This window comes from Andrena cerasifolii, chromosome 5 (assembly GCF_050908995.1).
Source record: "Andrena cerasifolii isolate SP2316 chromosome 5, iyAndCera1_principal, whole genome shotgun sequence".
Taxonomy (NCBI): Eukaryota; Metazoa; Arthropoda; class Insecta; order Hymenoptera; family Andrenidae; genus Andrena; species Andrena cerasifolii.
This window is the reverse complement of record NC_135122.1, coordinates 11,195,613-11,214,999: the sequence shown is the minus strand read 5'-3', so window position 1 is coordinate 11,214,999 and position 19,387 is coordinate 11,195,613. Positions and strand designations below refer to the sequence as shown.

Below are 19,387 nucleotides of genomic sequence, written 5' to 3'. Positions count from 1 at the left end.
TAACACTATTAAGTTCTATCAAAAACATATTTTTATTAGACAGAATAATTGGATTCCTCCTTCTGTGAAATAAAGCTATTAGAAAGACGAGAATAATTATAAAAATGAAAAGCATAAATTTGTTCAATTACAAAGCTGCTGCTTCTTTTCTCGATGGAAATTATTTTAATTAATCATTAGTCCTAAATTAAAATAGAATTAGTGCAATTACACGAAGTTACATGATTTCCAAGTGATGTAAAACAATCTGTTGTTAGTTTCTAAATCACAAGTTATAACCAAATATACATCAAATTAACGTAACAAAAGATGAGTAATTTGTACATATTAGTACAGGAAAGATAGAATTTGAATTTATATAATGTTACGCGACAAGTTTGTGGCTATAAGAATTCTCGTTTTAATTATACATATTATAAAGAAATCATTATCACTTCATACAAATATAGTTTGCAATATATTTTCAACATATAATATATACATATACAATTCACACAAATCCACGAGTGAAAGGCACACATTAAAACCATGATAGCCTAATCTTTATTCTCATTAAGTTATTGAATACTGTTTTTTCCTTTTATTTTTCATATTAACAATAGACCAATTTCTACATATCAGATTTGTTTTGTCGGGTCTTCCATCACGATAATTAAACGGTACTTCACTTTTAAGCATCTCTCTACAAACTCTCCTTTATTTATTCTCACCGAACGCAATTAATGTATGATCGTAAGTTAACAAAAGCGACAATACATTTCTAGGGACATCGTTTGCCATTACTCGTTCTGTCTATCAAAAATATATCCCTCTCGTTTCATAAATTTTGTATCTGTTGACGAATACTATAGAAGTTGACTCAACATCTCCCATTCTCGCAAATTTCTGCGCAGATCTTCACTGATACAATTCCAATATATAAATAAATCTGCCTATTTTCGAAAGAATAAATTCTCCTTCAACAACGGCATTTGTTTACCCAGCTACTAGTAAATTCATCAGATCGAATGTGCTCTTTCAAACAATTCCAGAGTTTGTTCATTTTGAGGATCCTAAATTTGGTACAACCGCTACATACTCATTCGCTTGCCAGCTTTTTTCCCTTTAATATTTAAATGTAAACTAAGTTTTTAACATATTAACAGTCGCGCCCATGAAAATGTGCAAGACGCTTTAAATCCATACAAGAAGTTAACTATATATAATGCTAACGTATAGCTAATGAAAATGAATTTTTAGTTAATGATAATCAATTAGAACATGAATCCGCATCTCTGAATTAACTAACAATCGATTCTATTGTTTACCACTCGCCTGCTAATTTTTAAAACATTCACATTTATACAGTTGCAAACGTCAGGAAGTAGTGTGATCCTATCTGAATTAATAAATGTGGATAACAACGCGTTGCTTTTGTGGTAAAAAGTGAATAAACCGTGATTACGTGTGTACAATAGGGTGGGCCGAAAAAATCAAATTTTTAAAACTCGAAACAGCCTAGTGCGGAAAAGTTTTTCACGGCGCAAATTTTCCGCACTAGGCTGTTTCGAGTTTCGAAAATTTGTTTTTTTCGGCCCACTCTAGTTTACAAGTTACTAACGCACAGTGTAGAAACGTGTTGACTTTTACATTCATCAATTCTGCACAGTTCTACTGCAATTGTAACTTTTAAACAGACAAAAGATCAATGTTTTGTCACACTTATAGCTCCATTGCACAGTACATCTCAAAATATGTCCTCTGTTAATTAGTTTCTACTTAAACACTTAAAACGACCCATTGCGTATGGACTATCACTAGTTATACAGCTTCTAATGATATTTATCCGTTTTAAACACCCATGATTTGCAGTGTCTCGTAAAAAATGATTTAGAAATATCTCTGTCGGAAATGCAAAGTAATATTCCCTAAAATCATATTTCGAAAGACGATTATTTGTGTGAATCATTGTGTGGTAGTTACATCATTGTTCTAGTAAAAGAAATCACCGCTACAACTGGTAACTTTGCAAGTTAAGTACGTGCTCAGAAAAGCCGAAAGATACTACCGTGTTTATGCATAAAAACTAGAAACTCGGTAATAGGATATACATGTAATCTTTAAGACATATTGTTACACATGCTCGAATTGAAAGCTAGTCTTATATTCTCGATCACAGCCACTGAATAGCAACAAAAAGATTTCTAATAAACTTTCGTGTTTTAAAAACTGTTCTATATTGTTCTACAATTTTTTTTCTCATCTCTAACTTCATTGTGTTTGATCTTAATATCTATATACAAACTGAAACTTTCATTCGTAAAAAAGACAATTCCTTGTAGAGAAGTGCCTGTGCAGAACCGTACGATGTGATGTGGAATATTGTACTATAAAGAAAAGTTTTCTAAAAGTTTACGTGAACATCGCGATGAAATTCTTCGTTTTCCTTAATGTCGGAAAATTAATTTCTTTCAATGAACGCGGAGATAAGTTTCGCATGACCTACGCTTCAATTTAAAACAGTATTGATATCCCTCAGTAGCTTTATACGTTTAATATCTTAAAGTCTAATGTCAAGTATACATACGTCAGAAAGTAAAACATATCTGTATGCGTCATACTTTCTAATATCACCGTGGAAATAAATCAACCTATAGACAAAATAAGTTTCTATATTGTATACATAAGTATGTACAAATGGGCGTGTGTATATTTTGTATTCTGCAGTTATACAAAGACCGTTCAATAGTTAGCTTCCGCCTTTGCATCACAAAATATCTCAATCCATTCGTTGTACTGTATCAGATTGATTTCTTACCTGAAAGCTTAACGACTAATCAAACAGTGTACATTTCGAAAAATCATTACTGCGAAAATTAAAAACTATTTGATTACGTTTTAATGACTAGCAAACTAGACATCAAGTAGTACTTTTAAATCTGTTATCTAATCCCATTTTTCAGCCTCCCCTGCGCAAAACCCTTCTATTTCCATTGAGATAAATGTTAAATAAAAAAGAGAAAAAAGGTAATTTTCACTTAATAGAATACAGATACATGAATCGTCTATGTTTTTACAGCTGGTCGAGTAGACTTTGCAGGGTAAAACTAATACGTGATAGTTATTCCACATTCATATCTCATTATTGTACTGTGCAATCCTACGTATATTTACAAAAAATATGCCTCCTGTAAATGTCAACTATGACGCCTCGCATTTTCTTTCATTTCAAGCGACGCCAGCGGGATTCGGCTTTTCGCGCCTCTCGAACTTACACCGATAAGTCTGTGTGCACGAGTTACACGAGAATCCAGATCTTGGCTTTAGTCGGGTTTGTATAAGGGTATTTTTGGAATAAATTCGATTAAAAGAACCTGTAAAGCGAAAGGTGAAAACAAGTAAGTGTACGCTTATATGTAAACAGAGGCCAACATATAAGAACAGCTCAGATCATGATATAAGTAGAGGCATTAGCTCGTTCGTACTAGTAAGGTTTCAACTATTTACATATAACAACGAGACAAAATATCTCGATCTTACCAGATTTATGTAATTAAGGGGTCAGTCCACTGTGAAGTTGTGAAAAATTGTCATTTTTTAGGATTTATTTTTTAGTAAACGGAATGTTCAACGTAAATAATGTTTTGTCTACTTATTAATACACTTATTGACAGTATAAAAAAAAATCTATTTTAAATGTTTAACAGTTTTTTTTTAAATATATATCGCACTGATTTGAGCGCCTTGAGAAAGCGATGCAGTGCTGGTGCAGGTGATTCCGGGAGAACGACGCATTTGAAACAAAAAATTCAAAGTGTGTTTATTTTTAAAGGATTATTTTTACTGATAAAAAATTAACAAAATGGCGGAGGTTTGAAGTTTAAGTGCCGAAATACGGTGAATTTTTCAATCATTTTGCTTTGTAAAAAGTATGAAATGGTTAATCCAAAAAGGTTTCCGTGGTCCTGGCCATAGCCACTCTAATAGTTTTCTTGCAATCACCTGCACCAGTTGAAAAAATGTTGTTTTAAAAACAAATTAAAAGAATTCTTTTAAATTTTTTTTTGTATAATATAAGAGTACCTTAATAAATACCAAGAAGATTTATTGCCTTATATGTTGTATCTACGGAGAAAAAAATCTTTAAAAATAGCTTAATTTTTCAAACCGTCACAGTGGACTGACCCCTTAAATGATAACGGCTACTCGATACCGATTTCTCTGGATCAAACTATCCTTTAGTTTCCTCCATATTTTTACATAACCATCTGATCCTCAATTATTATAATTCCAATGAGCAACGAATAGCGAATAGACAGAAATTCATTATCTTTGTATTTACTTACATATTCCATCATGGACGAAGTATCACATCTCTGTTTTGCCAATCTCCAGTGCAATCCGAGTTTGTGATAAAGCCTACTATTCTCCCATTCTAGTAATTTATTTAATGAATGCTGTGTCTGCACAGAAACACAAATAAAGTCAAATTAGTTTTAATCTAAAACCGTTCTCACGAGCTACAGCGTAAATAGAAAGAGCACGAGTAAGTTTATTGCATAAAAATCCATGTTTCTATAAGTATCAAGTATTTACCCTTTTACTCAAACAAATCACAGGCCAAAGGGAACAACCTAACGTACAGCAGCAACAGACGCAGCCGCAGAACAACCACTTAACATTAACTGGCAACGTTTTCTTCAGCACGCTGTTTATTCTCAGAACGGTCGCTTTGAATTCTTCTGGAGCAACGCGTGACATCAGGCCGTTTGGAAACTCTGATTCAAAACGATTGCTGAGTCCGAATCTAAAACAAACAGTGCTACATTTACAAATACATCGCGTCGATTACGAATCTAAGCGACAGAATATTATTATCCTTTCCCGTGCACGTGCAGTCGTAAAGAAGTTATGGAAAAAAACTGCATTACAAATATCAACCTTCTTTACGTAATTTGGTCACGTTGAAAGTACGTATGTGTTGTTAGTTCAGAGGACAAATCTCGTCCGGAGAGATAAAGGGAAAAAACAGGGGCATCTAGTGTCTACGGTTTTCGTCTCTTTGTTCTCGGGGCAACATTTCAAATTCGCGTACGGAAGAGTCGAAAGGATGACAGGTGTTCCGCTTACACGGTCATGTTGCCAGCCCCGCGAATAACTATAGGATCAGGCACCATGGTCACGTAGTGCTCCTCTAAATTCTGCTCGTTCTCTTCCTCTTCCTCGTAGATCGCGTCGAAATCTGCCATTCTTGATGTTCCACGGTTCCCGCTCTACGAGCAACACAGCTATATCGTTGCGAAGGAACGACCAGGAACGACGTTCGCCCTGTTAAAAAGCAGCGTTCTCTTTCATTTATGCCCGACACGAGATCGCGACGCGTGCACGCTGGCCGTCTTAAGTGTCACGCGCGAACATTTTCGCGGGCGGAGATCATAGGCCGAACAACAAACTTCCCGTCGAAAGCCGTTCGTAGCAACACCATTCGCAACACAACACACGACGCGCACTGCAGATGCTCACAGCTCATCAATTTTTCATTCAATACGATCCCACGCTCGCCAACGTTACGAGCTGCGAGCGTGCGCTCGGATTTTCAGTCGGAAACGAGCAGCACTGTTTGAATTTTGCGCGGAATTGTTCGATTTAAATTTTGATTCTCTGCAACTCCTTCGGTAAGTAAACAGATCTTAAATTGTAATATCGAGGCTGTAAAAAAAGTTAAAATATAGCTAATTAAGGAATTCGTTACAAAATCAATTAATTTAATATATGTTATAGTAATATTACACTGGATTGAGAAATATAACAATTATTTTAAATATACTTCTGTTACAGTACTGTAAGTAAAATATATTTATTATTCGCAGCTAATTTTTATTTAAAATATGCTCTTTTATCACATTTACCCTTGTTCTACAATAAGATCAGACATGTCAGAAGGGGAAGTTACTTTTAATGTCTTCTCGTTTGCTAAATGTAATAGAGATACAAATGAAATTGGAAAGCTTAATGCTTCGGCGTTCATTTTTGTTAACTTAGTTGGAAGCATTTTATAAACATCGCTGAAACGTTTACTGCCACTCATATTAGTATTTACATTCTGCTGCGCAGTTTCATTCGTTGCACTTTGTACGGTTTCAGTTCTTTCATCGCTGTCTGTATTCAGGCACTTCCAAATAGATTTCTTTAATTGCCTCATGTCAATCTTCTTTGCACGTACAGAAAATGCAATAGACAGCTTATTCGTCAGCTTGGGTAACGCAACTAGATTATCGCCGGTGAAAGGTATCTGTGACTCTACCACACATTCATCGTCAGACCTAATACAATTTTCATTTACAACATTTTCTGAGCACTCGCCGTTACTCGTGCCAGGACAATAGTTCGACGTGTCATTCTCATTCTCGTAATTATAATCCTCCCCGATTTCGGACAAATGCGTGGTGTTCATTTCGTTCGCGTTTGCGTGATGATTTAATTTTTTCGGATGACGATACAATTTATTCGCTAGTGTAATATCATAATGTTCGTCAGGCGGTAATGTTATCATCTCCTCGTTCCACTCTACTTTAGCAGTTCTGGCCTGCAATTTTGCTGTTCTACTCGACAAGAATTTCGCATCCACACTTCCGACTGTTTCACCATCGAAACACAGTTCCACCTCCTTTTTCTTCTTCACTGCCGCTTGACGACACGTTTCAACCACTCTGCTGTTGCCTAAAATTTTCCTCAAATTGGTAGCTTTCCAATGAGATGGGCCCGCCCAATGTATGTTTAAATTTTTGTGGACAAACGAGTATTCGGAAACCCTTTCTGGCGCGGAGGTGGCTACAACTTGATAAAAATCTACAATGTTTTCCACCTGATTGGACACGTTAACGAATCTATTTACGTGTTCTTCGACATCGTCAATATCAAAGGAGCACAATCTAGTAGGCGCAGGCTCGTCATCGCGTGGTAAACTCGCATCAAGATCAAATTGAAATCCGCCATCGTCATTCTCCTCCGGCTCAACTTCTGCTATGTCATCTTCATTCCAGCTTTGAAAATCAAAATAAAATACAGGTGGACAAATTTGCATCTGTGAAAACTCCCCTACTGATGGAATGCAGCAGCCTGCATCTCTATCTTGAATATCTTCGCATTCTATCGTATCTACCAAAACATCATTATATTGGTGTTGGTAAAATCTAGAATTTGCATGGTTCGGTAAAGTCGCTTGATACAACATATCCGTGGTTTGTGAATCCGCTTCCATAGTTATTAGAGAAGGTTTTTCAGTTGCCACATTCGTTCTCAAAGCTTCCGGCGTACTGAATATTCGTTGTTTATTCTTTTTCCTCCTTTTCATTGCTTGGCTTCTCGATTGATGTTCATTGTGCTCTCCTTCAACATCCATTTGCTCTGCGCCGTTCCCATTTTGATTGTTTATGTCCTGCTTGTCCAGCCCACCAATCATTTTGAGTATTTCCATGTGAACGCCGTCAACGCGAAATCCATAAATTTTAGTGCTTACATCTAAAGACGTACTGGCCACTTGCAAATTCGTCATGTTGGTATCTTGCTTCTTGATCATGTATACCATGAAATCAATCATTTCTAAGCTGAACGCATTCTTTAGATTAATTTTGTTCTCGGTGCCAAGCTTTATACACTGAGATATACGCTCCGCCATTTGAGCGGCTGGCATTTGCCCTAAAAGGGTGAGTCCTAAGGAGCGTCTTCTGTGACCATCTGTGCTTGTAGTAGTCACCGGTGTGGTCGTAACATTAATTTCACGACGACGAGCCCGACGTTCTGCATCATCGTCATTCTCTGATATAACGGAAGAAGCTGAACTCTGTGGAAGAATCGACTTTCGTCGCAACGGCGAAGAAGTTGGAGACGGATGGATAGCAGCTTCCGCCAATATATGGGCCATACTTTTACGAGTCGCCATTTTATAGCTTTGTTTAAAAATTATATGTATCCTAAGTTTTGTTATCTATGTCTCTGAAAGAAATACGTTCCGTGAATATGATTCTTTACATTAGTATAGATCCATAATAAAATTACAACTTATTATTGTTAACATATGGTAAAAAGGGAACGTGTCGTTTAAAAAGGGGCAGTTTCAATATCATAGTAATATTTTAGTAACTTGATATAACTTGTATTTTAGTACTGAATATAAATATTATTCATTCATACATTACCTCTGTTATTTCCATATAATTATACCAGTAAACAGTTTGTGCTGTTAACAAATTCTCTACTCTTAATAATGTGCATTGAAAAGCGTCGATACTTGAACATGTTTGAATAAACATGTGTCTTGCAAATCATAATTGCAAATAATTTTATACGGATACAGTATGCATTAACGATTACACTTCATTCGTGTAAGCTCTGCTGCAGTGGGCTGTTAAATTACACTCGACGAAGACTGTTCACATTATCTGTGCGCGGTAAGTGCCACGCAATACATTTACAATGCAAAATTAGTTCTTTACGATATATTCCGAAGCAATCGTTGTAATAACCACATAAAACTACGCCAAACTTTCCAACGAATTTGAAAAGTTATGAATATAATAACACGTCATTTATATAATTTTTCGTACACACAAATTTTCATACATTTAAAGGGAAAGCTTCGAATATTTTCACTGTATTGACAGAAGTATCAAGTTGTTTATATTTCAACTTTCAATATTAACATACACAAGAATATTGGCGGGAGAAAGTTTACTGGAAAAAGTAAACTGTGATCGCAAAGGCATCAAATTTAAATATAGTTGTGAATTGTGATCGCCACACTGATTCGTGAATGATGATGATTTCTTTGGGCGAATTGAAGCGGAATATGAACAAATTTTATTCCTTGTTATAAGTTGAAAAGAAACAGTGACTTTCTTTGGTATCACGCTTCATTTTCGAGAAAATCGACTTTGAAATTCTTGACGTTGCGTCCAGTCGCGTATAGGAAAACCTACCGTAATGAAAATCACAGGCGTTGCGGGCGATTTGGGCATAAGTGGAATTCTCCCCAACCCTTTGTGATTCGACAGTTCTGAAGTCTCAGTTGCCACCAACAAAATATGCTATAAATCACAAGATCATGAAAAATGGAGTTTCCAAGTTTTTTTCTCTTACCCTTCAAATATTTCCTCTCTTCCTTTCTATATTCTACTTCTAATCATTTTCATTATTTTCAATCGTCCTCTGTACAGAGACATCTTCTGTTACGAAGCTGCATACGTCGACTCGATGTTGATACTTTTTTTAATGCATTTAAGAACGCAACGATAGTTTCTGGTTATTTCACAAAATACTAATAATTCAGTCAGGAGCATAGATCCCATTATTCCCATTTTAAAGCTGAATGTAATGAATACGTTATACATCACGCGTGATCATCTTCTGGCGAGGATCGTGTACATTGACTTTCTCGATTAATTATCTTCGTTTATATCATTATGATCACATAGAAGTACGCGATTATACTCGATAATGCGATAAACAGTTTAACCGATAAATCTGTAAGCGAGGATACCATGGAGGTTCTGTTGTTACCAAAATCCATTCTGTGTGCTTGTCAGTGGTCAGTTTCAACTATTAAATCATAAAATGGTAAGGGCAATCGAATTCTGCGATTGGTGAACATTTCCAATTATTTTCTAACAATGCTGCGTATCCTCTGTATCTTAATTCTTTATAAAATCAGCTTATCACGCAATGTCTTTTTAAGAATAACATAGTACGAGTAGAAACACTCTACTTATCAGAGATTTGGAGTACACAAATACATTCTATGTTTATTCATAAATCTGTATTTTTAATTGCTCGTGTATGTATTTGTAGAGCGATAAAATTGAATAAGCGTGTGGACTCTGCGTTAAATTTAATGTAGGAGGATAAATATCAAGAAAGCTGATTTTCCACTGTTAAGTCCATTTTAATGGCTATGACATATAATGAATTAGTTAGAAAGTAATTGTGAAAAATTTTCACAATGAAATGTTCTTTTTATGCTTGTTTAAAATTTATGACCCTTTTTGCTACTGTAATTGCGAACTATGAAATGGTTTCTTGGCATTAGAGCGTTGTCAGTTACTCTTGCATAATTATTATTTTACTTGCGTTGGTAAAGTAAATAGAAGTGTTTCGTCCTTCTCTTTGTCAGCGCTTTTAAATGAAATTCTGTAGTGAAAAAGGGTTAAGGTACTATGAAAGAAGCTATGCATTTGTCGCAGTAAAATTATTTGTTTTTATTCAGGGTGCAAATATATCACAACTAGAAAGAGATATTGGCTCAGATCAATTTCCACCTAACGAGCACTATTTTGGCTTAACTAATGTAAGTAAAGGAATATAAAATTTATAGCCTGGATAATACAATGTACGTGAACTGCTGTAGAACCGCAACAGAATTGTGCTTCTCTATTTCTAATATTAACATGCGCCTCTTATTGCAGTTCGGGAACACCTGTTACAGTAATTCCGTATTGCAAGCTTTGTACTTCTGTCGACCATTTAGAGAGAAAGTGCTGGAGTACAAGGCCAGAAACAAGCGAACCAAGGAAACGTTATTAACATGTTTAGCAGATTTATTCTACAGCATCGCTACTCAGAAGAAGAAAGTTGGATCTATAGCTCCCAAAAAGTTCATAACCAGATTAAGAAAAGAGAAAGGTCCGTGTGAACGTATTTTCTTGCAAGTAGCTCTGCAATTTTATACAATTCCAATTAAATAGGATTGTATAAACCATGTTTCATTGCTGTATGACGTACGCATAATTTGTTACAGAGGAATTTGATAATTTTATGCAGCAAGATGCACACGAGTTTCTGAACTTCTTAATCAATCACATAAATGAGATCATTTTGGGTGAGCATACAGATGTACATAGATATGTATATGAATGTGCAATAGATGCTTTGAAACCGATGTCTATTATTTTCTGCTTTAGCGGAGAGAAGCCAGACTAAGCCAGCTGGTGGGAAATGTGGAGCAGGAGATGCTGGCTCGCCACCAGAGCCTACGTGGGTTCACGAAATATTTCAGGGGATCCTGACATCAGAAACACGCTGCCTTAATTGTGAGACTGTATCTAGCAAAGACGAGGACTTTTTTGACCTACAAGTTGATGTAGATCAGAATACCTCAATCACATACTGCCTCAGATGTTTCTCTAATACTGAGACTCTCTGTAGTGATAACAAATTTAAATGCGATCACTGTAGTAGTTATCAAGAGGCTCAGGTATATTTCCCGAGGGAATTTGGCAAATGCTGTAATTGAAGCGGGACAGGTGATATTAAACAGTATAGTTTCCTTTATTGCAGAAACGAATGAGACTCAAGAAATTACCAATGATATTGGCATTACACCTAAAGAGATTTAAATACGTGGAACAATATAACCGTCACATCAAAGTTTCTCACAGGGTAGTATTTCCTTTGGAGCTGCGGCTCTTCAATACCGTAAGTATTTTGCACAATCGTTTATTATATCGTTTCGCAATGCGCCAGACCGCGTCCAAATACTTTTGCTAATTAATTTTCAGAGTGACGACGCGGTGAATCCAGATCGATTATACGATTTGGTTGCAGTTGTGATACATTGTGGAAGTGGGCCTAATCGAGGACACTACATTTCCATAGTAAAAAGCCATGGGTTTTGGTTGCTCTTTGATGATGATATGGTTGACGTAAGATTTACAACTGGCGTTATTGAAAGAACACAATGTTACAAAGCTATCCGTATATATTGGATATTTATTTACAGAAAATTGAAGCATCTACAATAGAAGACTTTTATGGGCTCACATCAGACATTCAGAAAAGTTCTGAAACTGGCTATATCTTATTCTACCAATCAAGAGATTGTAGTTAGAATTTAATATAAATATATAGCAATTAAATTAAATAAATCCTATATAGTAATTTCGTATTTTATCAAAGTACAGTATATAAGATTAGAAGTGTTATATATTAGATTATTTATAAAGTCATAGTATATATAAATAGGTTCGATTATATTTTGTTTATAAAATATTGAGAATATTACGAACTTTATGGCTATTCATTGATGTAAAGCCTGGATGAAGTCAATCATGCTTTATGTAAGAATTATTTATTTTAATTCTAATGAGAAACTAGTCTGCCTGTGTTAAAAACAAAATCATTTATCTTAATTTTAGAACAACTTCTCTAGCAACTTAAAAACGTTGAAATCACTAACAGATTCTATATGTATGTAAAAAGGTATGACTGAAAATAAATTGTTATCAGAATTTAACTACATTTATTATACGTATACGCGAATGGTGTGCAGTTTTCTTTTAGGAGGCGGTGGTATATCTGGGAATAACAACGCCGATATTGTCAAAACACATTTATTTAAATTTTAAGCAATAAATTCGTATGAAATAGGAGCGAGCAAGACTGGCTTCTCACGTCCTGACACGATGTGTGCTTGCATCGGTTCTGCGGGTTGCCTTTTCAATTGAACTCTAATGTTCTTGTCCTTGGCGTCCTTCCTGAGCCTCTCGTTCTCCTTCACGCGCTTCAAGAAATCCTCTCTGCACTTCGAGTGAGTCAAATGCTCGATACGGACATTGATCCTTTTGGCGATGATGCGTCCACGTACTCTTTTATTGACAATGACGCCGAGAGCGTGGGGCGTTACATTGAATACACGTCCGGTCTTTCCATGATAGACTTTGTAAGGCATTCCCTTTTGAACAGCTCCATTGCCTTTGATATCAACGATGTCCCCAACTTTGTATACTTTCATATACGTCGACAATGGTATCGTTCCATGTTTGCGGAACTTGCGGGAGAACAAGTCCCTGGTTCCTCTACGGTATCCCTTAGAATTCGTCATACTGGTACCTCAATCTGTAAAGTACAGTTAAATGGTATTCAATTGACATACAATTGCATGGATGTTACTGGTAACGATATTGAGTATGTAGGTTATGTAAGGTACACTGTGAGGTGTTTCTTACACAACTTTATGTTGCGATATATTAATACTGAAATTTCACAGACTGCATGAGTACAATTAATAAAGTTATAGCAACTTGACACAAAGTGTTAGAACGTACGAATGGAGTAACACGTGCCTTCGTTTACGAAAACAATTTCGGGAAATTCTACTATTTTCAACCCGAACAAGTAACTTAAATACTTGACGTCAATTAAAGATTAAGTTTCTTAATACGTATCAAGAGAAATATGCACTCGATATTGTTCATATATTTTAGAATTCTTTATAAATGTTATCGAACGTACAAGCAGCAGGCACGGCTACTCAGGTCGTTGAAAAAGAGAACTTAAGAGTAGCAATCCGAATACTAGTTCATGTAACAGAAATCGATAGTAATCGATACTCGATTATAACTTTCATCTATTATATTTTGTTAGATATTTAGCAATTTCGTCGAAAGATTACATGAATTTTACTTTAATTATATCAACTTTCGAAATTACGTATTTGAATTCCATTACTACACAACACATACTTACATTTTTATTTAATGAATTTATATTATTTTATATTTATAATTTGTGTTTTGTATTACTTCAAATAAATAATCTAATAAATACATGTATTATACGTAAATAAATAAATGTAGCCATTTTTTCGAAACATCGTCTTAAAGGAAAAATATTAGAATAGCTAGTTTACGATGCTATAAATTCAATATAATTAACTATAATTGGAATATATTAAAGCTTCCATATAATTAGTTAAATAATTTCAGATCAACGTTCGGAAGACACGAGCCCTAGTGATCCTCTAGGCAGTGATCGGAACAACGTGTATCGTCGCTGATAGGTTGCCGCATTTTGGAGCAAAAGCGGAAGTTGACAGAGAAAGAAACTGTAAAAAAAGAAAAAGACAGAAATACTGACAGAAAGAGAGAGAGAGAAATATTGATAGAAAGAGATAGATTGTTGCGTGGCTGTTTGTGTCCTCTGCAGGATCCTTGGTAGGGAATTCGGCGAGGGTCGACGCCCGTGGAGTGCTTAGGCATTATGCTCCTTGGACGCAGATTTTTGAATGGTAAATATGATGAAAATAGTAATAAGAACGGAATGAAACTACTTGAACTTAGTAAATTTGTAACTGTAATGGAAGAAAATAAACGATTTTAAACACAATTTCAATCTGAACAGAACTTTTATTTATACGACTACTCGTGATGGCTTTTCAAGCTCAAGTGACGCTTTCTAAAAATTCATCGCCTTTCCACTTTTTGTTAATTACAAAATGTCTTAGATTCTAAGAGCCAATCACAAATTTACAGATTTATTAGCTAAATTCCTATTCGTCGATCCGATTCCTTTCGGTTATCGATTTTTGCAAAAACAAGCGTTTAACCACATGAAGGTTTATTCAAACACCCGTTTGCAAGTGGGTATCGATTAGTTTATAATCTTGAAGTCCCCTCATTAAAAGAATCACTAACTATTTTGAAACACCTCAGGCTTGCGCGAACTTCACCTTGTCTCTCTTTCCTATTACAGTCGTGTGATCCGATTCGAACTTCGCGCTTCTGAAGCTTATACTACACGCCCGGTTATGTTATTTCCGGTTTTGCTTCAAAATGGCTGCGGTTATACCGATCACTCCCTAGAGAATCACTAACGAGCCCTATACAAAAGAGGTAGCCCCTCTATAACTTCCATAATCACTGATCCCGGTGCATGACAGTTGTTTTCTGAAAATTTGTCGCCAGTAGTGAAGTTATTTTGCATCTTTACTTTGTTCGTTAACTAACCATCATTAAACAATGGTACTTGTTTTACTTACTTTATTATATCTAAAAATACCTCAAAATACTTTTTGTATAATACGTTTATGAAAGTGCAGTCATTATGAAAGAAAGGTTTACATCGTAATCTAGAATTTGAATTTTTTTTATTATCAAAATTTGTATCAAACGAGCAAGAATGCTGTAACTTATGATTAACTAACTTTACACACTTTTCAGTTCCGCAATCAGTATGATAGCGACGTGACGGTATGGAGTCCGCAGGGACGGTTGCATCAAGTAGAATACGCAATGGAGGCGGTGAAACTAGGATCAGCTACTGTGGGACTTAAAAATAAAACACACGCTGTCCTTATCGCTCTGAAGCGGGCATCCTCCGAGCTTTCAGCGCATCAGAAAAAAATTATTCCCATAGACAAGCATATGGGAATTTCTATTTCAGGTTTAACCGCTGACGCCAGAATGTTAAGGTATATTAATTTCATTCATTGTTCTCTGCATTATTGAAATCATTGTCTTCAAACTTCTGCCAAATGAGAACTAAGAATTGTATTTGTTTACAGCCGGTATATGCGGGCCGAATGTTTAAATTATAAGTATTCTCACGACGATGTGTTAGCTGTAAGCCGCTTAATGACCTCGTTGGGAAATAAATTACAGACAAGTACTCAAAGGTACGACCGAAGACCATATGGTGTAGGTTTACTTATAGCCGGTTATGATGTAAGTAACTATAAAATTCGACTGATCGCTGTCTGTTAAAAAGAAAAGTTGCGTCAAATTTTTGTTAATGTTCATAAAGGATCAAGGACCTCATATTTGTCAAACGTGCCCTTCGTCGAATTACTTTGATTGTAAAGCAATGGCTATCGGGGCGCGTTCTCAAAGTGCTCGCACGTACTTAGAGAAACATCTTACTGAATTCTTGTCGTGCGACCTTGATGAACTGGTAAAACATGGTCTTCGTGCATTGAGAGATACGTTACCCAATGAGGTTGACTTATCTGTTAAGGTAAATGGATTTAATCTTCTATGTATAAATGTTTTTAAAAACTTGTAATCGCTTAAAGAGAATACTTTGTTTCAGAATGTCTCTATTGCGGTGGTGGGAAAGGGTACAGAGTTCATAGTATTTGATGAGAAAGCAACGTCTGTGTATCTATCTCAAATTGAAGATGATAAACGCGGAAGGCCTACCGAGCCAGACGTAGATCAAGATCCTAGACCTCCGCAACCTCCACCTTCCGACGAAGGTCCACAAGATCCTCGAGTTTCAGTCGCAATGGAAACGGATTAAAAGTAACAAATGTATTCTATGTATACGTATAAAATGAACACGCATTTTACGTTTGAAATTTGTATTTTTACTATTAACGCTATGTTCAATGCAACAGTGTTTGCCGTTGGGTCGCGAGAATTTCATTACATTTCCGAAGATAAAACATATTTCGTTCACTATACAGATACAACAGTTTATATACAATTCAATCAAATTCTTTTACCGGGAAAATTTACAATAATTTGTACTACGTGATTCTGTTAACATAGTTAATTCGTTCATTGCTTTTCAGTCCTTTTTCCTCTGTTCTTCTTCAATATGTTTGTTAAGAAAAATTCTCCAGCTTTATACGATGATCGTACTAATGGACCACTGGCGGTGTATAAAAATCCCCTTTCGTTTCCTTCATTTTCCCATTTCTTAAACTTCTCAGGCGTAACGTATTCGATTACTTTTAAATGTCTCTTTGTAGGTTGCATATATTGTCCGAGGGTTAAAGCACCTACACCAACATCCCTCAAATCCTTCATGGTTTGCTCGATTTCTTCGTCAGTTTCGCCTAATCCCAACATTATCGACGACTTTGTAATCAATTCTGGATTCAGATCTTTCGCTGCCTTTAAAACATTTAGCGATTGCCTAAACGATAAATGAACATGTAAGTCTTCTACAATTATTAAGAGAAATATAAGGGTCATTCCACGCCAACTAGATCACTTTTTTTCCTCGATGTCTCGGATTTTGTTCAATTTTGAATATGTGTAGTCCTCGTGAAATTGGCGGGGGGGATTCACCATTTTGTCGATTTCGAGTTTGAAAAATACAGGGCCTTGAATTTTGCGATTTTTGCCTATTTTCGTGAAAATGGGTTGTACTTATGAATTTTACGAGAGATGACTTTACCTATACTGAGCTCGCCTGTCTCTAACGAATGGTGTCAAACGCTCCACAGTTTCAATGTTGTGGGCGAAAACATCAAGATTAGAATTAACAATTGTTGCAACGCAATTTTCCTTTCCCCTAAAATCTGGCACCAAGCATTCCACTAAAATGTTACTCCTGCAAAAGCGTGTAAGCCACATCAAAATTATTCATCAGAATCTTACAGAAATTATTTACTATGCCAACAAATGGAATTAAATGACTCACGTACCTCTTTTTAATTTCCTTCACTGTTTCTGCAATATGACTCGCTCCTCCATCGCTCAAATCTAACGGAACATACAATTTTAATACAAAGTCTCGCCTTTTGTAAAGGTAGAATTATAGAAGCATTTACTAACCATCTCGGTCAACAGACGTAAGTACAATATAATCCAAACCCCAGTCTGCTATCGCAGTTGCTGTGTTTATTGGTTCTTCTGGATCTAATGGTAAGGGTGTACGAGACGTTTTTACAGAACAGAAACGACAACCACGGGTACATGTATCGCCCATTAACTATATTAAATTTTTTCCACTATTATGTTTTCATACTAATTGGTAATCGTTTTGGATAAGAGCTGATCGTTCCTTAATGGCAGTGCGATAAGTAATTGGAGTTCATCAAAAAAAAAATTGTTAAGTTATGATATTACCTAATACCAAAATGAGAAATCTTTCTTACAACAATGATCACAAAACTGCTATTACGTTTTAAATGACTATGAACATTGCTAACTCTCATTTACTTTTTTGCAAAAGGCAAATTAAAGGTCGTGTATGTATTATTAATGAAATTAGAGCGAGTATAAGGTAATGAGATGTATAGTGATCGCGATACACACCATGATAGTAGCAGTTGCTGTTCCATGCGTATCTCCACCCCAACATTCACCAATGTTGGGACATCGTGCTTCTTCGCATACAGTACTTAATCGTAATTGTCTCAATTGCGACTTTATTCTACTGTAATTTTTACCCATTGGTATCTCTGTTTTAAGCCAAGGTGGTAATCTCAAACGCGTTTTGTCCCCTTTTTCTAATTTCAACTTTCCATCGTACTCTTTGGCACTCCCGGCGATAAAATCTCCAAAGTCAGGACCATCTTCTAACTTTTGAGAGAACGTTTTTTCTTTGACGCATTGTATACGCTATAATGCGAACAGAACGGGTACAATAATCCATTATAATTAAATTTAATTAAAAAAGAATCTGAGATTTCTTAACATTCTTCTAACAAGGAGAGTCTCCTCTCAGGTGTCCGCCTCCGATTGCTTTGGTTTTGGATATGTTTTAAAGGACCGAAAAGTAAGAAACAGGTATATTTTATTTTGGCCTGTATGCATGTTTAAAGGATGAAAACACCCCTCAAAGTTCATAAGGGGTACAAAATTGTGTTGAGTAAAACTTCATATAAGAATACATATCCAATAACCAAAGCAATCAGAGGCGGACACCTGAGAGACTCTCCTTGTAAGTTAAAGAAACTGTATGTAGTTGAATATAATTTTATTTCACGAAACAATACTTAAAAAATAATTTGAGACCACTCGTACCAGTCGAGACCAATAGAAGTATAAAATGGTTCCTACGAAATGATATTTAATTCCTTACAAACAAATTATAAAACTTTTTCATACAAGGCTGTACTTTTTAAAAAATTCAGTTTGAGTGGCTGTGGCTTTATCGATTGTCCTTTAAGACAGAGAAGATATATTTATGAAACTTGAATGACATAAGTTCTATCTTTATTTTTATCTTTTGCTATGCAGCGTACATAACAAAATATATGTAGTACAGAAATTTTCAAGTTTAAACTAATAGGTGATACACATATGCGATCGAACTTTTGAATAGTAGCCTCCACATTAAAAAATTTATTTAATATATTTAACTTACCGTTGAATGGAAATTAGAAACGGATGATAGTCTTGTCCGACTTGAATTACGAAGTGCTGGAAACATATCGATGTATGTCAGTGAATATTCGAATAACCCCTCAAAAATCAACCAAAAACAAACCCACTCTTACGGCATAGAACCACAGCTATTGAGAATTGCTGTGACATAACCTATCTGTATTATATTAATCCATGTATTCATTCAAGTTTCAGACGAGAGTTTCGAAAACTATTGTCCAAACCAATGATATTAAATTTAATATAATAGAAATATCATAGTATAAATCTGTAAAGAAAAATATTAGTAATTGAATAAAGTATTCATAGAAACTATTTTAATTTTAATGTCTGTATCATATTTATTCTGGAATTCCTATATTCTCGGCTTATGAATTTAAAATTATATTAAGCAATTTGCATTAGAATTACAAATTTCAAGTTAAATTTTGAATAACGCAAGATGTGTAGCATTTCCATGAAGATGTCTTCCTCCGTGAAGTGGCGCCTTTATTTTGAATCGAATTTTGTTGGTTTAT

General features: G+C 35.4%; 6 protein-coding genes across 9 annotated transcripts; 2 read left to right on the top strand and 4 right to left on the bottom strand.

The window, feature by feature from the left end:
- Positions 1-438: 438 nt before the first annotated feature.
- LOC143369356 (cysteine-rich hydrophobic domain-containing protein 2) lies at positions 439-5,522 on the bottom strand. Its single transcript, XM_076813187.1, has 4 exons — positions 5,110-5,522; positions 4,576-4,786; positions 4,326-4,442; positions 439-3,353 (listed from the first exon to the last, which is right to left on the bottom strand). Exons 1-4 carry the CDS (start codon positions 5,226-5,228, stop codon positions 3,303-3,305), a joined length of 498 nt encoding a protein of 165 aa, XP_076669302.1. The 5' UTR covers positions 5,229-5,522; the 3' UTR covers positions 439-3,302.
- Positions 5,523-5,723: 201 nt separating this feature from the next.
- LOC143369352 (condensin complex subunit 2) lies at positions 5,724-8,699 on the bottom strand. 2 transcript variants are annotated; one of them, XM_076813177.1, is made up of 2 exons: positions 8,173-8,699; positions 5,724-7,974 (listed from the first exon to the last, which is right to left on the bottom strand). In XM_076813177.1, exon 2 carries the CDS (start codon positions 7,919-7,921, stop codon positions 5,885-5,887), a length of 2,037 nt encoding a protein of 678 aa, XP_076669292.1. In that variant the 5' UTR covers positions 7,922-7,974; positions 8,173-8,699; the 3' UTR covers positions 5,724-5,884. The 2 variants fall into 2 exon arrangements, with proteins under 2 accessions (XP_076669292.1, XP_076669291.1); XM_076813176.1 differs by having other exon boundaries at positions 8,178-8,699.
- A 578-nt stretch (positions 8,700-9,277) lies between these two features.
- Positions 9,278-12,265, top strand: Usp12-46 (Ubiquitin-specific protease 12/46). Its single transcript, XM_076812102.1, has 8 exons — positions 9,278-9,594; positions 10,241-10,321; positions 10,440-10,656; positions 10,772-10,852; positions 10,935-11,227; positions 11,311-11,448; positions 11,532-11,675; positions 11,753-12,265. Exons 1-8 carry the CDS (start codon positions 9,592-9,594, stop codon positions 11,858-11,860), a joined length of 1,065 nt encoding a protein of 354 aa, XP_076668217.1. The 5' UTR covers positions 9,278-9,591; the 3' UTR covers positions 11,861-12,265.
- Positions 12,266-12,348: 83 nt separating this feature from the next.
- On the bottom strand, positions 12,349-13,371 carry Rpl21 (ribosomal protein L21). Of its 2 annotated transcripts, none has more exons than XM_076812103.1 (2): positions 13,264-13,371; positions 12,349-12,867 (listed from the first exon to the last, which is right to left on the bottom strand). In XM_076812103.1, the coding sequence occupies exon 2, from the start codon at positions 12,851-12,853 to the stop codon at positions 12,374-12,376; it is 480 nt and encodes a 159-aa protein (XP_076668218.1). In that variant the 5' UTR covers positions 12,854-12,867; positions 13,264-13,371; the 3' UTR covers positions 12,349-12,373. The 2 variants fall into 2 exon arrangements, with proteins under 2 accessions (XP_076668218.1, XP_076668219.1); XM_076812104.1 differs by having other exon boundaries at positions 13,165-13,299.
- Positions 13,372-14,609: 1,238 nt separating this feature from the next.
- Prosalpha6 (Proteasome alpha6 subunit) lies at positions 14,610-16,737 on the top strand. Of its 2 annotated transcripts, XM_076811885.1 has the most exons (6): positions 14,610-14,771; positions 14,970-15,220; positions 15,314-15,473; positions 15,553-15,762; positions 15,838-16,049; positions 16,502-16,737. In XM_076811885.1, exons 1-5 carry the CDS (start codon positions 14,769-14,771, stop codon positions 16,045-16,047), a joined length of 834 nt encoding a protein of 277 aa, XP_076668000.1. In that variant the 5' UTR covers positions 14,610-14,768; the 3' UTR covers positions 16,048-16,049; positions 16,502-16,737. The 2 variants fall into 2 exon arrangements, with proteins under 2 accessions (XP_076668000.1, XP_076667999.1); XM_076811884.1 differs by lacking the exon at positions 16,502-16,737 and having other exon boundaries at positions 15,838-16,105.
- On the bottom strand, positions 16,092-19,011 carry Las (lipoyl synthase, mitochondrial). The gene is made up of 6 exons (XM_076811883.1): positions 18,850-19,011; positions 17,796-18,101; positions 17,313-17,469; positions 17,183-17,240; positions 16,933-17,088; positions 16,092-16,668 (listed from the first exon to the last, which is right to left on the bottom strand). The coding sequence occupies exons 1-6, from the start codon at positions 18,913-18,915 to the stop codon at positions 16,308-16,310; spliced, it is 1,104 nt and encodes a 367-aa protein (XP_076667998.1). The 5' UTR covers positions 18,916-19,011; the 3' UTR covers positions 16,092-16,307.
- Positions 19,012-19,387: the final 376 nt, after the last annotated feature.